Raw genomic sequence first — 17772 nt, forward strand, 5'->3', positions numbered from 1 at the left:
TTTAATTTTTTTCCACCTTCACTAATCAATATTATTATTTCCTTTGTATTATTTATATTTTATTTTCCTAAAAATTACAATAAAATAAAAGTAAATGATAAAATGGCAGAATAATTACATATTTCCTTCTTTGTGCACCATGTCTCTTAACATCATGTGATGCATGCATGAATCAATACTTCCCATTAATAGCAATTTCATGTATACAAATGTATATAGTTGGATTAATTGTTTTTGAGCCAAAAAGGACAATAAAAAAGGACTAGCAATTGTTATAGGGAAAAGGCATAAATTTTCTTGCCCTGTAGAAATTAGTTGCTCAGAACTAAAAATTAAAGCACCCTAATCCTAAAACCATGTAGTCATTAAAACTTCAAAAAAAAAACCCAATAATAAAGGGTTAAAATTTATAATAGTATTTTAAGGTGCTGAACCTGATCATGAACCCCACAATTGTATCAAATTTAGAATAATAAATAATAAAAAAGCCATTTTTATATCAAGAAGAGATTCCATCCATTACATCCCTTCCACTTCAATAGATTTCCCATAAATTATTTTTTCCAGTTAAGTCCTTCAACTTTCACTTATTTTACCTGGCAGTTTCCATTTCTTTCGCCCTTACACACGTTACAGATTACAGTGTCGCCATCTCTCTTTTTCTCTGCTTTGGTTTTTGGGTCTTCAAGGTCTTGTTAACTTTCACCGTTACACACGTTACAGATTACACTGTAGCCATCTCTCTTTTTCTCTGCTTTAGTTTTTTGGTCTTCAAGGTCTTGTTAAGAGAGAAACTCTAACAATGTACATTTTTCTTTACCTTAATCTCTAAGTTTTTGTTTTTCTTCTTTCTTGAGATCGAACCCGTTTCAAGAATGCTGGTGAAATGTTAAGGAGCTTGGCTTCTACGTTGTTGAAAGGATCAAATCTTGGTTCCCAAATATTGTTTAATTGCGATATTGGCTGATTTGGAGGAACAAGGTTTGATTTTTCTTTTTTGTTTTGTTGGAAAAATATTAGGGTTTTGTTGATCTAATTTGATAGGCTAAATAAAGGTGTGAATTTCTAAGGTTTGCATGAATCTGGGTTTTGCTTGTTTCGATGGTTCTTTGCCTGCTTAGAGAAATGGATTTGAGTTATTTTTAGGTTTTATGAAGTTTATTGTGTGGTTTTGTTTGTTGGGTATTGTAAGATGAAGAGGGTAAAGAGTGAACTTACCACTGGGAGGAGGTTCAAGTTGTCTCATTTCTTGTTGGGCATAGGAGGGTTATACTTAATTTTCATTGCTTTTAAGTTTCCGCATTTTTTGGAGATAGCAGCAGTTTTGAGTGGGGATGGTAGCTATGATGAATTGGATGGGAAAGTGGTTGGGGATGTTAATGATGCTGATTTGAATAAACCATTGGTTAATTCTGTCTATAAAGATACATTTCACCGGAAATTAGAAGATAATTTAAACCAGGATGCACCTTTGAGGCCTAGCAAGGAACCTTTGGAGGAAGGGAAAGGTAGACTACAGCCTATAAAGCCGCTTCAGCATCGATATGGTCGAATAACAGGTGAGATTATGCGGCGAATGAATAAAACTAGTGAGTTGTCAGTGCTTGAGAGAATGGCTGATGAGGCTTGGACGTTGGGATTAAAGGCATGGGAAGAAGTGGATAAGTTTGATGGAAAGGAGATTGGACAGAATTCTTTGTTTGATGGGAAGCCTGAGTCCTGTCCTTCATGGTTATCTGTAAGTGGAGAAGATTTGGCAAGTGGAGACAGGCTAATGTTCCTTCCATGTGGGCTTAAAGCGGGTTCTTCAATTACAGTCGTGGGAACACCCCGATATGCTCATCAGGAGTTTGTACCCCAGCTTGCAAAATTGAGGCTTGGTGATGGCCTAGTAATGGTCTCACAGTTTATGGTTGAATTGCAAGGCTTAAAGTCTGTGGATGGCGAGGATCCACCAAAAATTTTGCATTTGAATCCTCGACTGAAAGGAGATTGGAGCCGCCGGCCAGTCATTGAGCACAACACATGCTATAGAATGCAATGGGGTACAGCTCAAAGGTGTGATGGTTTACGGTCCAAGGATGATGAAGACATGCTGGGTAAAATTTTATTAAGCATCAAGTGATTTTATTTTTTTCTCCGTTTCTTTTTTATTTTTCAACTTAAATTCATCATGCATTAATTTTGGGAGGAATAAAAGAATTACTGAGTTTTTAACTGTTTGAAAATAAGCCAGGCCAATGCCAGTTTTGTGTCGCACAATGAGGTGATAAATAAAGTTGTGACTACATGTCAAGAAACAAGAACATGGTGGAAACTTCACTATTCTACTGGTCTATAGGATGCATTCAATTCCCTTAATATATCAATGATTATTGCTTGGAATTATCTAGAAAGATTCTTATCTTTTCTTAAATGTTTCAATGGTATTTCAATAGAAAGATTATGGTTACTAGGAGTATTAGAGAAAGGCATGTAAGCCGGTAATTTACAGGGAAGTGTTTACACTTGAACCACTTTGTTGCGCCTGTGTTCTCATGCAACTACAGGCTAGAGCTTTCATGTGTAGTATTTGCATGTGGGTGAGAGAGCTTTCATGTATATATTTTTGGAGTTGTTCAAATCATGTCTTCCATTTTTTTGAGTGTTTGATTTTTTAAAAATTTCAAGTACATTTATGAAGTGCCTATATTTTTGTCAGTTGATGGACATCGAAGATGTGAAAAATGGATTCGGGATGATGTTGCAGACTCAAAAGAGTCCAAGACAACCTCTTGGTTCAAACGGTTCATTGGGCGGGAACAGAAACCGGAAGTTACCTGGCCGTTTCCTTTTGCAGAGGGTAGACTATTTATCCTGACCCTGCGTGCTGCTGTTGATGGATACCATATTAACGTCGGGGGTCGACACGTGACTTCATTTCCATATCGGACAGTATGTTACTATGTTAAATTTGAGAAAAAGTGATGTTTATGCTTAGATCAATGCATCTAACTTTCATGGTTCAAGTTTGCCTAGGAAATCTTATGCTATGATTACACTGTGCTACCAGGGTTTTTCTCTTGAAGATGCAACAGGGCTGGCCATAAAAGGAGATGTGGATGTTCATTCAGTTTATGCAACCTCTCTTCCCACCTCTCATCCAAGTTTCTCTCCCCAAAGAGTATTGGAGTTGTCACCAAAATGGAAAGCATATCCTTTGCCTAGGGGATCTATTCAACTTTTTATTGGGGTTCTGTCTGCTACCAATCACTTTGCCGAACGCATGGCTGTAAGAAAAACTTGGATGCAATCTTCGGCCATCAAGTCTTCAAATGTAGTGGTCCGGTTCTTTGTTGCACTGGTATGGTTTCTGCATTTAAATTTCTTTGGAAATGAAGATCATTTTAAATACCTGAAGTGTTATGCATGCTAATTTCATTTTGTTTTGCAAATATCTCCATGAGATTAAAGAAAAAATTGCTGGTATGTGTGTTGGCGGTCTGGCTTTTATCTATTAATATACTCTTTCTTGTTCTTGAATGGCTGTCCTTTTTTTAGACATTCCTCTCTAGCCATCAATGTTATTGTTTATCTCACTTCTTTTTGTCTCTAATTATTAATGCTATAAATTGCAGAATACGAGGAAGGAGGTTAATGCAGTGCTGAAGAAGGAGGCAGCTTATTTTGGCGATATTGTGATTTTGCCATTTATGGACCGCTATGAGCTTGTGGTTCTTAAAACTATTGCAATTTGTGAGTTTGGGGTGAGTTAATGATGTATCCCTCTTTCATTTCATTTCTTTGAAAGGTCATTCTTGATTCTCTGAGTCTTCCTCATGAATATGTTTTACCTGTATTTATGTGTTCTGGTGGGTTGAATTTCTTTTAAAGGTTATTCTGATATTGAAATCTTCTCTATGCACATGCAGGTGCTGAATGTTTCGGCTGCTTACATCATGAAATGTGATGATGACACATTTGTTAGAGTTGATACTGTCTTGAAAGAAATTGATGGCATTCCTCCCAAAAAGTCACTTTATATGGGTAATCTCAACCTCCTGCATCGTCCTTTGAGAAATGGAAAATGGGCTGTCACTTATGAGGTATGTGTAGTATATATGAGTTTCGTGGACTTTTTTTGATTTTCCCTTGTGATGTCTTCTCCATTTTGATAGGCCATGCTCACTTTCATTTTATGTCCTATTTTCAGTTGCAAAATGCAAAGTTGTGTCTGAATTCTTAAATTGTTTATGTTGGTTTAATCATAAGAAGCTGCATAATGATGATATCACTTGGTGTGGTTTCTTTAAGCTCATATTTTTGTGGTTAAAAATTGTTAATTGCTTTTCTTGTTCTAAAATGTCTTTACCATTGACTTTGTTGTTCTGAGGCATTCTAAGAAGTTGAAATTAAATACACTCTTAGGCAACTTGGAGCTGTTCCTTCAAGAATTTAGTTAAATGCTGCGAACTCCTTTACTGAACCTGTTTCTCTGTGATTGTTGTCTGATGTTACAGGAGTGGCCGGAAGAAGTTTATCCTCCCTATGCAAATGGACCTGGATATATTATTTCCTGTGATATTGCCAAATTTATTATCTCACAACATGGCAATCGAAAATTAAGGGTTAGTTGTATTGAAAAATTCTCATTGACTCTGCTTTCCCTGAAGATTGTCTGGTTCTTTACTTTTTTGGGAAAAAAATGTAAATATTTTATTTCAACCCCCTTCTTTTCTTCCTATATCTCTTTTGGTGTTAAAAATAGCTTTGTTGTCTTCCAATCTGCTTCATCAGTTTGACCAACACCATTTTTGTATATATTGGCAGCTTTTCAAGATGGAGGATGTGAGTATGGGAATGTGGGTTGAACAATTTAACAGTTCCACGACTGTCCAGTACTCCCACAGCTGGAAGTTCTGTCAATACGGATGCATGGTAGACTATTACACTGCACATTACCAATCCCCAAGACAGATGATTTGTCTTTGGGACAAGCTGTCGAGAGGTCTGGCACACTGCTGCAACTTCAGATGACAGCAGGCGGCTCTTGCTTTCTATAAGTTGATTTTATCCATGCACGTAGCACCGTCCTCACCCATGTATTTTCATCCCTCTCCCAAGTTTTGTCCATTGAAGTGAGCTCTAGAGGGTTTAAGTGTTGAGATACAGATTGATCCATGTAATCTGTCACATCTGATAAGTAGGCCGTTCGACTTGAATTGGAAGAACAAGGCTAATTGTAGAAAGTATATTCTTATACCATGATGAAAATTCAAGTCGTTCCTAGTTTTGTTGCATACAAAAAACCTTTCTTTAATTGCTTTTCCTAAATATTATAGGTCTATAATTTTGGTTAAATCCACTTCCGATCCTGCAGTAATCTGAATAACAATTACGTTTGCCCCTACTTCATATCCAAAGCCAGATAATCGAGGACAAAGATAGCGTATGACTGCCCAAGTCCCAAGACAAAGGAAGTGTATTTTAATATTCGTTACTTCACATTATTTGGTAAATATACTGATGAAAATTCGAAAGATTTTATCATTATAGTATACCAGCAAAGAAAATCCAATCTAAGCTTTTCAGAAAAGCGAAAGGCAAATCCTACGACTGAATACTACTCCTACGCTCACAGCCGAAGCAGCATTAGTAAAAAAGCAAAGGGTCGAGCATTTATCATCCGACAAACAACAAAACAAAAGGAATGAAATAGCGTTTCTCGTAGGGAATAAAAAATGGAGTCAAAGAAGCATATCATTGTTGAAGAAGAGAAGAGCCTGTGAACTGAAGACAATCTTTACGTTGCACTGCATTGCATGATTAGAGTTTGTTGCTGTCATGGATGGAATTGAAAAGCCCCGGCCCAAGGTAAGGTTGCCTTGCCTTGGAGCCAAGTCTCATAATGTGCCAACCTACACAACTGCTCAGCTGGCCTGGAATGGTTCTCTCCTTTTGATTTACGTCTGTATTACGCTTTCAAGACCATCTAATTGTATCTTTCAATTAAATGAAAAGCCACCCACATATAGACCCCACGGGCTTGGCCACTTTTGCATTGCTACCCCCTTTTGCATTTTGTTTGGCAAAACGTTTTTACTTTACTTATTATATAAAATTCAATGATACCGCTCGTCCCAATCCCAGTCAGATTAATCATGGATCACATGTAAAGGACCAAATTCTTCTTTTTCTTGCGTCTTTTCCTTTAAGAAAATTTGTAATGTTACTTTATTTTATGGTAGGATTTCTCATCCCAAAACACAGAGGATATTTTCCACTCCGTAGTCCTTTCCCTTTCACCAACTAACATTCTTAACTCTTACATATCTGCACAAGTAGGTGGCCCCCACTCTCCATCTGGCCCCGCCACGTTCCACTCTTCGACCTGCTCTTCTCATCAAGCAAAATATGTCCAACGGATCTCCGCTCTCGTGCCTTCCACCCGCGACAGTTAAAATATACATCCCCATCACATTGTCGGCAGCGCCGACAGCTCGCCACGTGTCCTACTTGGAAATGAAATCCGTGTCCCATTTTTTCCTTCCACGTGTCTTTTTCAAATTGGTGGCGAAAGCCATCTCTACTCGCCAGGAGTAAATTCGGACACCGTACTCGCTGCTCGCTGATGCTGATGGGAAAAGGATTGAGCGGATACAGATTAACACGTGTAACTTTCATGCGGAGAGTAGCTTTCGTTTGATGTCGGGGCGTTGTATAGCTAGAAAAAGATAAAATAAAAAGACTTTATTTTTGGATAATAAAATTAGAGTGAGGTGGGAATTTCTGAGTCACACAAATGTCTTAGTGGATAAGGTTCTGTGACGAATCTTTAAGACAGCTTTTTTTTGTTTTATTCTTTTTTAAAATTAAGTTTATTGAAATAAAAAGTTTAAAGCCTTCTACTTATAGAAAAGCCACACCTTAGATTTGTACTTGCCAGGGCGCTCTGAATTTTGGTAAGAGACTTTTGCAGGCTTTTTTTTTTAACGTTGAGATCTTCATATAATATAGCTTAGAGAACTTCATCACTTTTTTTCCTTATTAAATTACCATCTGATATAGTTTACATTATTAGTTTTATTCATTTATAAAAAGAATTTGTTAGTACCCAAGATTTGATGTTGACTACAAGTAAATATCGATCACTCCGTCAATATAGATGATTGGTAAGTTAATTTGTTAATATATCTAAGAGAATCAACATGAATTTGTTTTTGCTAAGGGTTTTCATAATATTTTGACGTATGAAAATTCAAAGGGTATCATTATCAATTTCTTTTTTCTCCTTTTTCGTTTCTTACCGACAGATTTGCCTACATGAAAGCAGCAGAAGTGGAAAACCGAGCCTTTCACTTAGACATATATATATATATATATATATGTGTGTGTGTGTGTATATGTAGAGAGAGAGAGAGAGAGAGTTTAGACTTAGACCTAAAAAAGATGGCAATATAGTATTTTACAGTTACAAACCTACTTAACTGTAATCGTAAGGGTAACACATTGTTGTCTTGAACCCTGACTGACTACCATCTTTCCATCAAATCCGCTTTGAAGCACAGATCTCGTATAAATCTTTGCATTAAAACAAAGAAGAAAAAAGGCAACAGCAGAGAGAGAGAGAGATAGAATCCCCACGGAAACCCCACGGAAACCAGGAAGCCGTACCCCACAAACAGCTAATCCGAACCCCAGTACTTTGGCAGATATTTTCCTATTAAAAGCTGTCAATTCTTTTTCTTGTTTCTAATATAAATCCTTTCCTCTTTCGTTTTTTCTCCATTTCTTGACGGTTACTTTATCACCCTTTTTAACGGCTATTACTACAGTTCCTTCATCTTCCTTCACATAGCAGAGTGAGAAAAAACAGGGGAAGCGGAAGAAGCTGTTTGTTTGGTTTTTAGGCAAAACCCCAGATGGATTTTAGTTCCTTTTTAACGTCCTTAGGGACGTCCTTTGTAATATTCATAGTTTTGATGCTGCTCTTTGCTTGGCTTTCGACAAGGCAAGGAAACGCGGTGGTGTATTATCCAAACCGGATCTTGAAAGGTTTGGAACCCTGGGAAGGCGGGTCAAGGACACGAAACCCTTTTGCTTGGATAGGGGAAGCCTTGTCTTCTAGTGAACAGAATGTCATCGACATGTCTGGGATTGACACTGCCGTCTACTTTGTGTTCTTGAGCACTGGTTTTTGTCTCTACCCTTTTGTCTCTTTTTTTTTTTTAATCACACGTGTGAATCTTATGTACAAATGTTGTTTTTCTCTTTCAGTTAGTTTGGTTATTTGTTTCCTTTTTGTTTCTTCTTTCTTTCTTCTGTTTTGAGACTGAGATCTGTTTGTGTTTCTTTTATGAGGTTTAGTTTAGGGGTTGTTTGAATTTTTATGTTGATTGATTTGATTACTAGTTTTCTTTGGCCTTGAAAATAGGCTAATATTTGTTGGTTTGTTGTTTTTTAGGGCGATTTGCATAATATGATTTACTTCCAAAGTTGGCAAGTTGCTTTTTGGAAACTTCTTCTGCAGTGAATTCTATATTGACTTTCTCTGTTTCTCTTTCTGGACGGTTTTGTTTTCTATTTTAATGAGATTCGTGTTTAGAAGTCAAATATACTTAATAATCTCATTTGTCATACCTGAAATTGTGCTAGTTTAGCTGTACAAGGGCTTTGGTTTGTTTAAACAATGTATGAAAACAACTAAATCAGTGCAGAGAACATCTAGTTACTGATCAAAATGCTGGTAAAAAAAGAATTTAATTTTGTTTACAGGCAAACATAACAAGTAAATTACCATGAACCATGTAGTTGTCTTGGAATTAGTCATTATGCTGAGTTTTTTTGGTGCTTATGACTACCTGAAACTTGATGGGGTTCTGGGAATCATTTTGCCTTCCAATTAAGGTAAGGAATTATAGGATCTATGTTGTTCGGACTGATACAATTAGGTATGTGAGGTTTTCTGGGGACTCATCGTTACAAGAATCAAAGTTTCCCAACAAAAGGAAGATCCAGCTGGGAACTCTATGGTATTCACCAAATCACTATCTAGATTTGATAAATTATCCACCTGCTGATTCAATGAAGTGACCAAATTAATGTTTCTCAGTGGGTCAAGCTTAGAACATTTTCTCATTTCCTAGGCATAATTTCTTTTGTTTCTTTAGTCTTAAATGTGGTCGTCGAAGTTAATTTTCTATGGAAATATCAACCAGTTGTTGCTTTTTGATCCTGACCATTGCTTGGCTTGATGTAAGGAAGAAAATGTTCACTTAAATGTACATTATATGCAAGTTAAAGTGTCTGAAAGAAAATAATATGCTAGAGACTGGTTCAATGATACATTCAATATAAAATATTTTGATGGTAAAAGCAGACAAATTCTGAAATTCTTGTATCCTGATCAATGTGCCAGTATTGGGAATATTGGTTTTGTCTGGCATTGTACTGCTTCCAGCTCTTCTACCTGTTGCTGCAACTGATGATGGTGTAAAGAAAAACTCAAAGACAACAAGCAATGGGACTTTCAGTGACCTTGACAAGCTGTCAATGGCAAATATTGAAGTAAGCTATATAACATTTTCATGAACTGGAAGAAATTGTTCTTTTAATATTTCAGTGCTTGTGGTTTCTGATATGATTCAGATATACTATACTATTTTGATAAGCTAGAACTGTTAGAAAAAGAATCTTTTATTGTGTTTTCGTAGCAGCTTATATCATCCTGCCAAACATACAACCTTCTCACAGTATTTTGATATACAAGTCTGTTTCTTGATGTCTATACAGGAGAAGAGTCCAAGGTTGTGGGCATTCCTGATAGCCACCTACTGGATCTCTGTTGTCACCTATTTCCTTTCCTGGAAGGCTTACAAACATGTTTCTGCACTGAGAGCGAATGCTTTAATGTCTCCTGAAGTGAAACCTGAGCAATTTGCTGTTCTTGTTAGAGACTTGCCGGATGTCACTCAAGGTCAAACTAGAAAGGAGCAGGTTGATTCATATTTTAAATCTCTCTATGCTGAGACATTCTACAGATCAATGGTGGTCACAAACAACAAAGAGGTAATATATTTGCATCTATATGCAGTTTATCCTTGCTGTGTTATCATTAAATGAGTTATATGGATCCCTTCGAAATCGAGTCTTACCTTCTTCTTTTCCCTTTCCCATCTGCTCTGAGAGTAGATTTTGACTTCTTTATGGCTGCTTCCACTTCCTTTCCTTCCTTCCTTCTTTTTCCTTTTTGGCAATTGATAAATTGTGTCTGTGTCCGATATCTTGAACCAATCTTTTCATTGTAGATGTTCTGTTGACTTCTTCTGTTCCTTTGGCATTTATACGATTTCACTCAATTAAAGCAAACATCTTGTTCAAATTTAGGTTGACAAAATCTGGGGAGAGTTGGAAGGATACAAAAAGAAGCTCGCACACGCAGAAGCAATATATGCAGAGTCCCAGAAGAAAGGCAGCTCAGCAGGGACAAGGCCAACCAACAAAACTGGCTTCCTTGGTCTCTGTGGTAAAAAGGTTGACAGCATAGAATACTGCACTGAAAAGATCAATGAACTGACACAAAAATTGGAAGCTGAACAAAAGGTGACCCTCCGGGAAAAGCAGCAACGATCTGCGTTGGTTTTCTTTACCAGCCGGGTAACTGCAGCCTCTGCTGCTCAAAGTCTACATGCCCAGATGGTTGACAGATGGACAGTTACGGAAGCTCCTGAACCTCGTCAACTTGTATGGAGCAATCTGCGTATCAAGTTTTTTGAAAGGATAATACGACAATATATTGTTTACATTGTCGTGTTTCTGACTATAGTTTTTTATATGATTCCAATTGGTTTTATTTCTGCGCTCACAACCCTTGCGAATCTGAAAAAATATCTCCCATTCTTGAAGCCTATTGTTAAACAGGATGCAATTAAGACAGTATTGGAGGCATATCTTCCCCAGCTTGCACTCATTATATTTTTGGCATTATTACCGAAGTTGCTTTTGTTTCTCTCTAAGACTGAGGGAATTCCTTCTGGGAGCCACGTAGTAAGGGCTGCATCTGGGAAATATTTTTATTTCACTGTGTTAAATGTTTTCATTGGTGTTACTGTTGGTGGAACTTTGTTCAGTACATTCAAGACCATCGAGAAGCATCCTAACAGGGTTTTTGAATTGCTGGCAAAAAGCCTCCCAGGCAATGCAACTTTCTTCCTGACATTTGTGGCTCTGAAGTAAGCTTCAACACCTACTTCCCCACCCTCTCCCCTCTGTGTTTTTAATTCAACTTATTATAGCAAACGATACTTCTTTTTCTTGGGACTAATTGTTCTACTGACTCCATTTAAAGGATAGGTTTTTGTTGAAATTAGTTGGAAAAGAATTGGATTTGTGCCTTTTGTGTGTCCTTTTGACGTCCAAGTTATATTCTATTGAAGGAAATTCTTCTACTTATGTCATTGCTCTTCTTTTTTTTTGATTCCTTTTATCATTTTAGACAGCATTTAAAATGTTTGCAGTGTCAATTCTCTTTTCAGCTGGCATTGTAACAAGTGTAAAACTGTTTCTATGAATTTTATTGGTTTTGGTTCCACCTTTCATAATTTATATTTTATGGTTCCACCAGGTTCTTTGTCGGTTATGGGCTTGAGCTTTCTCGAATAGTTCCTCTGATCATATATCATCTGAAGAGGAAATATCTTTGCAAGACTGAAGCCGAGTTAAAAGATGCTTGGTTTCCTGGAGATCTTGGCTATGCCACTAGATTTCCTGGTGACATGCTTATCCTCACCATTGTTCTCTGCTACGCAGTTATTGCGCCTGTGATTATCCCATTTGGAGTGCTTTACTTTGCCTTGGGTTGGCTTATTCTCCGGAATCAGGTATTTCTCTCAATTGCCTTTAGAATTGCTTTCTTTTTTCTGCATGCAATTATTATTCTTACAATTCAAGTTTAGTTTCATGTTACAGAAAAATGAGCAATGCTACTTATTTCAACTCACCAAATCAGAAAAACCACACCTTTCTTAAACGTAGTAGTGCATTCTTCCCTAAAAGAACGGGCTATATAAAACTTGCAAATCCTTAACCTACTATTAAAGTTGTGGAAAATGTAAGTTATTCTGCATTGTAAAGGAACAACTTTCTGAACTAAAGCTTTTTTGGGGTTAAGAGCTGAAGATGATATGCATCAAAGAAAAAAACTGAAGAAAAGCTTTTAAATTTGGTAACTGTTAGTATCTTTGTTTATCAGTTTTATACTCTCTTGTAACAGGCACTCAAAGTTTATGTTCCAGCATATGAGAGCTACGGAAAAATGTGGCCTCACATGCATACACGAGTCATCAGTGCCCTGCTGTTATACCAAGCTACTATGTTGGGTTACTTTGGGGTGGTGAAATTCTACTATACTCCCATCCTAATTCCACTTCCCATATTGTCTCTGATCTTCGCCTATGTCTGTAGACAGAAATTCTATAAGGCTTTTTGTCACACAGCTCTGGAAGTTGCTTGCCAAGAATTAAAGGAAACTCCTCAGATGGAACAGATATTCAAATCCTATATCCCACCAAGCTTGTGTTCTGAGAAGCAAGAAGATGAACAGTTTGAAGATGCTTTGTCTCAAGTTTCAAGAACAGGATCATTTGTTTGATGTATATTTTCTGTATTTCCACTGAGTTAACCTGGTATTTATTGTCTCAAAAGGCACAACTCTTCTGAAACATAGTCTGTTGATAATATGCTTTAGGGAACCATGCTGTTAGAGTGTTTGCTTGTAACATAATCATGTCCGTCCAATCGTTGGCTTGAATTTCTTTACTTGGAATTTCTTTTCTTTCAGCTTGGATGGGCTCGAATTGCAACCCCATCGACTGCAATTTTATCAGCTTCCTCCATTTTTACTTACTGTTTTGATATTTAAGATCAACTTCCTTATATATATGCTCATCCTTTCTCATCAGAGTTGCAATCGACTTCTCCCTTGGAAAACTCCAACAATTTTCAAGTGATTAAGCTTAAGAAATGCCATATGCAAACTACTAGTCAAGATTCTGCAAACATCATCCATGCAAACAATTTATTCTTTAATTCATCCGATGGTTTATCTTCAGCTAATCACAGTTTTCTATTCATAGAAGATATCAGATTCTTCTCTTGACCAAAAAGAAATAGAAAGATACCATCTGATATGTTTTCTCTTAATTCACCCGTGCAGGTATATTAAGCTAATTGATTATGGTTACTGCTTATTAGCTATTCATTGGTTACCAATGCACGTGTTGAATTGAACAATCTATTGTCAAAAGAAGTAAAAATGAAAAACCAAGTCAACAATGTCAATTGCTTACAAGCGGATGACAGCTTGCTGCGCAGAGGTTGGACCTGAAAAATCTGAAATGCAGAAGTTTCGGCCCAACTCACCACCTTTATTTTTCACCTGCTGCGTTTATTACTTCATTGATGAATTCTTCACACGGCTAGGCGCAAGGTTTTACCTCGTCCTTCAATAGACTACTCAAGCAAAATTGCATTATTCAACGAAAACGAGCAGACTTATGCAAGGAGAGAGATAGCAGTAATGAACTTTTCTTTCTTTGTATCAGAAAGTTTTTTTCTTCCCAAGTAATGACTTGACCTTTGGCTTATGCAGGGTAACCTTAACAAGTTCATATAAAGCTTGAACAGTAAAATGAGGGAAGAGGGGATGCTATACATTATGTTGCTCATTACCTATTAGGTCAGTTCTTTTTAACAACATTGGACTTCGAATTCAAGCTTGGTCTTTTAAATCAGTTAAAGATTGAAAATGGGCTTTAAATGCATATTAGTCCGGAGATGGCACTACTCAAGATTGTTCCTTGTACCAAGTACTAGTGTTCCTCAAATACTGTGAAATCAAATCTAACATAAAATTACTCAAAAACTATATATTTTGTGGAACAAGATGTCATTACAAAGCAAAACCTCAACGATGAAGAGCTTTTACAGATCAGGTGTTGAACAAATAAATGAATTTATATCAACAGAAAAAGGAAAAGAAACACTCAAAAATGGACTCTACATCCATGTTTGAATGGACATCAACATTTATCTAAAATATAGGATTGTGAGGGGAACCAATGCTTAGTGGAGAAGGAATGTGTTCAGGTTCTCTTCCTGGTTTAACCCATCTACCATATTTATTCAGCACAAGTCCCTTGAATGGCTTTTGGTACCAAGAGTCAGGGATCTTTAGCTCCTTTATCAACAAATCAGTTGTCTTGTTCACCAAGGCAACATCTCTTCTGGCATTCCATCGAAACTTTGATGTCTTGCTAATGAATCCATCGATCAGATGGAGGTATGTCTCCAAATTATGGCACCCCGTATAATCCGTATCACGCCTTAAATAGGGTGACGTGAGTGCATCAAGCTTCAATTGTGTTCCAACATGCCTGTAAATCCATTTCAATCTTCCAGTAACCGCGGTGAACTTGTTAAGAATCGTGTTGAGTATAAACCCTGGCAATTTTGGGACTATATCTTGCTTGACAACAACCCGTAGTGTCTTGACTCCTAGTTCTCTGAGCTTCTCCTTGAAATGTATGTTCCCGACTCTTGGTGCACCAAAAGAGATGACATTGATGAAGAGATCAGGGAAGTAAGTTGCAGCGTCATAGGCATTGAGGAGTGCCAAGGCACCCCCAAGGCTATGACCACAGATCGTTAAGCTAACTTCTTCGCCTCTGTCTCTGAAGAAGCTAACAAGCCGTTTTATTTCTTCCATGACTTGTTCAGATGCACTCAACTTGTTGTACCTAGTAAACTCACCCTTGGAACTGTAGATGCTAAGGAATCCAAGCTGGACCTTGATATTGGTTTTCCCAAGAGGCTGCAGACTTGTTTTGAGGTCAGTGTACCACTCGGAAGGTGCCACCGTGCCCCGCCATGCCACGAGGATATCTCTCCTCCCAATTCTTGCAGATTCGGCATCACCACTGACTGCCACGTACCCCATCCAGTTAGAATCCTTGCTCCAAGAACAATATGACCTCTCGAACCATTCAGGAACATCGACATGGGACATGGCGTAAACGTACTTGGTAACCTTGTAACCATGTTTAGTGAGGCCTAGTTCTTCAAAGAACTTGCTTCGATTGTATCTACAGCTTCCACAAAACTCTGATAAAGGATCAAAGTCAAAAGCATCGTAAGTTGCTTGGACGAATTCTCCGTACTTGACAATCTCTCGCCTAAGCCAAGGATGGAGAGGCTCAACGAGACCAACCCAGTGGTGCAAACCATGAAGCTCACGCCATTGTGTGGATATATTCTCCTTTGGGGACTTGGTAGGAGTCATGGCATCACCGCGGTCGATGAAATCTGCTGCTGTGTACGGTAATTGAATGAGTTGTCCTAATGGCATCATAGGACGAAGGGTCTTTTTCTTTTTCATTACATGTCGAATCGGCCTAATAATAGCCATATCTTTCTTGAGGGTGGAGAGTGTTTTCAGGTTTGAAGCAAGATGAAGCCGCCGATGCCTCAGAACGGATTTCAAGGCTTTCTTCATACCCTGCCAAGTAACATTAAGCTTCAATCTCCACACCCTTTTGCTTCTTGGCTTTTCTGTTTTCTGCCTTGTGACGTTTCTCAATGGCGACAACTCCATTTTCTCCATAGAGGGGCTCGAAGGAAAAAGCTTGTAATAACGCAGAGAACTGAAAGATTGTTCGTCGTGTTTCCTTTTACTACCCTTCTTGGTGACTTAAAAAATGTATTGTTCGATGTAAATTGCAAATGCCATGGAATGAAGGGTTTATATAGTACTGATTCAGAGAAAGAAACATCTCACTGTAGACCTTTGGAAGAGCAATATTTTGTTCTGGGAACCTTCTGAGTTCTGAGCCATCTACATCTTAACGGTCAATTAGACTTTTGTTTTTCCTTGCCTGTACCTTACAAGTCCATTTGAGACTGAATTAAACAATACAAAATATATGCAAGTAGTTACGTTTTGGTTAAGGTTAACCATAAGAGCAAGTGGCTGCTAGTCCTTGGGTAAGAATAAGATGATAAATTAATAATATATGGTGAAATACTGCCATCTATTGCAGCTACAAGTAACCTTATTTCCTAATTCTTTTTTCTTGGGATGGGGTTGGCTGGGTCAAGAAGAAGAATGGCTGCCCCAGACCCAGTTCATGTTATTATAATATTTGATTTTATGCTAAACAAATAACGTGTCTGGCTTCCATTTGCAAATTGGTCTCGTTCATGAACAAGGAGACTTGGAATATATTCTGCTTGTGCACGCATGTTTGGTGCCTCCTCTTCTGATAAGCAGTCTCAACTGACCCTATAGGCATGGACTAAGTCAACAAGACAGTTATTTTACTATTTTTCACTTTTGTCTTGCATTACAATTCGGCCTGTACGTGGACTCGTTATGGATTTCCTCCATAATTAACCCAAAAAAAAAAAAGTGGGTTTGGTTATTTAAGGGACTCCAAATTGTTTGGCATCCACTTGATTAATTATATGCCTTGATATAAAAGAGTAATGCTAGCGGTCCAAATTTAGAAATTGGGTACATTAACAATTCTTTTGTGTAAAAAAAAAAAAAAGTGGGACTGTTTGCATTGTAGTAAAATATATTAGTACATGTTGATTTTCAAATCAAGTATTAAAATATTTATGTATTTAATTTAAAAATAACTGTATTATATTTTTTGTTTAATGAGCCCTTTTACATCCGTCCTCTCCTCCAACAAACAAATAAAAAAAATGGTATTTATTAAAAGTTAGTATTTATTGCTGGATATAAGCGATGGGAGTAGTTGCTATCAATGCTTAGAGCCTGAAATTTAAGAAGAATTAATACCATCACTTCACTTAAGAAAGAAATGAGTCTTCGATTTGGTCATTTAATGCTGCACAAAGATAAGCATTCCTGCAATGACGTGACTCGTCCAAAATTCTGGTAATTATTTTTAAGCAGAAAAGGCCAAGAACTCTTTTATCCTTTTACTATAAGGCTTATCCTTTGAGTTGGGCTTCCAACTAGACGCATCCTAGAACGGCATTCCCTATTGTGCTACTAGCCCATTGGTATTCTAGAGAAGAGAAGAAGAGAAGTGTTGAAAGAAAATTATACTTCTTATACTCCCTTCACTTATTTGAATATACATTTGGTGGTTTAAGTATAAGAAAATTATTTGAATAATATATATATATATTAAAAAATTTATTGATTATTTTTAATTTAGTTATATTTTAATTAAATTTGAAAAAATTAATATTTTTATTTTATTTTTATTTAAATTTATAATATTAAATATAAAATTATAATACATAAAATATAAATAGTTAAATAAAATATATAGGATTAATAATTTTTTTCAATTAAATATAAAATATAAAGTACATAAAAAATATCTGCATAATTTTTTTTATATAATCAAGATTAATAAAAAAAATGATACATTGATAAAATTTTAAATAACAGTGCAACATTACAATTTACATTTAAAAATTATATAATAATTTATTAATTTTAAAAATTAAAATTATAAAAAATAAATTTCATATAATAAAAAAAATATGACAAGAAAAAGATAAAGTTCACATATAAGATAACAAAAATAAAAAAATATTGATGATTGGTAGAAATTTAAAAAAAATATATAATAAGGATATAAATTTTAATTAAAAAACTAAAAATATATAAAATAAAATAGATTGAAATAAGAAAAAAAATTTAAAATAAAGTGCAGTATCTTCTAATATAGAGAATATCTTCTACGTACCAATAAA

The 17772-nt window shown here is 36.5% G+C and overlaps 3 protein-coding genes across 3 annotated transcripts; 2 read left to right on the forward strand and 1 right to left on the reverse strand.

Annotated features, from left to right (window-relative positions):
* The first annotated feature begins 552 nt into the window (after positions 1–552).
* LOC110424447 (Galactosyltransferase family protein) lies at positions 553–5315 on the forward strand. Its single transcript, XM_021439010.2, has 7 exons — positions 553–2099; positions 2702–2934; positions 3053–3343; positions 3618–3746; positions 3912–4085; positions 4500–4607; positions 4810–5315. Exons 1-7 carry the CDS (start codon positions 1193–1195, stop codon positions 5014–5016), a joined length of 2049 nt encoding a protein of 682 aa, XP_021294685.1. The 5' UTR covers positions 553–1192; the 3' UTR covers positions 5017–5315.
* Positions 5316–7436: 2121 nt separating this feature from the next.
* ERD4 (Early-responsive to dehydration stress protein (ERD4)) lies at positions 7437–12882 on the forward strand. Its single transcript, XM_021438204.1, has 6 exons — positions 7437–8172; positions 9398–9546; positions 9772–10047; positions 10366–11210; positions 11603–11858; positions 12251–12882. Exons 1-6 carry the CDS (start codon positions 7902–7904, stop codon positions 12626–12628), a joined length of 2175 nt encoding a protein of 724 aa, XP_021293879.1. The 5' UTR covers positions 7437–7901; the 3' UTR covers positions 12629–12882.
* A 1007-nt stretch (positions 12883–13889) lies between these two features.
* DLAH (alpha/beta-Hydrolases superfamily protein) lies at positions 13890–15895 on the reverse strand. Its single transcript, XM_021438206.1, has one exon. It carries the CDS (start codon positions 15635–15637, stop codon positions 14069–14071), a length of 1569 nt encoding a protein of 522 aa, XP_021293881.1. The 5' UTR covers positions 15638–15895; the 3' UTR covers positions 13890–14068.
* Between the last annotated feature and the right edge of the window lie 1877 nt (positions 15896–17772).

Source organism: Theobroma umbraticum, unplaced genomic scaffold (assembly GCF_002168275.2).
Source record: "Theobroma umbraticum cultivar Fairchild unplaced genomic scaffold, ASM216827v3 scaffold_204.0, whole genome shotgun sequence".
NCBI lineage: Eukaryota > Viridiplantae > Streptophyta > Magnoliopsida > Malvales > Malvaceae > Theobroma > Theobroma umbraticum.

Coding starts and splice junctions, on each gene's coding strand:
- LOC110424447 (XM_021439010.2), top strand. CDS start 1,193: ATGAAGAGGGTAAAGAGTGAACTTACCACTGGGAGGAGGTTCAAGTTG. Junction 3,344..3,617: donor TCCGGTTCTTTGTTGCACTG/GTATGGTTTCTG, acceptor TATAAATTGCAG/AATACGAGGAAGGAGGTTAA. Junction 4,608..4,809: donor ATGGCAATCGAAAATTAAGG/GTTAGTTGTATT, acceptor ATATATTGGCAG/CTTTTCAAGATGGAGGATGT.
- ERD4 (XM_021438204.1), top strand. CDS start 7,902: ATGGATTTTAGTTCCTTTTTAACGTCCTTAGGGACGTCCTTTGTAATA. Junction 8,173..9,397: donor CTTTGTGTTCTTGAGCACTG/GTTTTTGTCTCT, acceptor TCAATGTGCCAG/TATTGGGAATATTGGTTTTG. Junction 9,547..9,771: donor TGTCAATGGCAAATATTGAA/GTAAGCTATATA, acceptor ATGTCTATACAG/GAGAAGAGTCCAAGGTTGTG.
- DLAH (XM_021438206.1), bottom strand. CDS start 15,637: ATGGAGAAAATGGAGTTGTCGCCATTGAGAAACGTCACAAGGCAGAAA.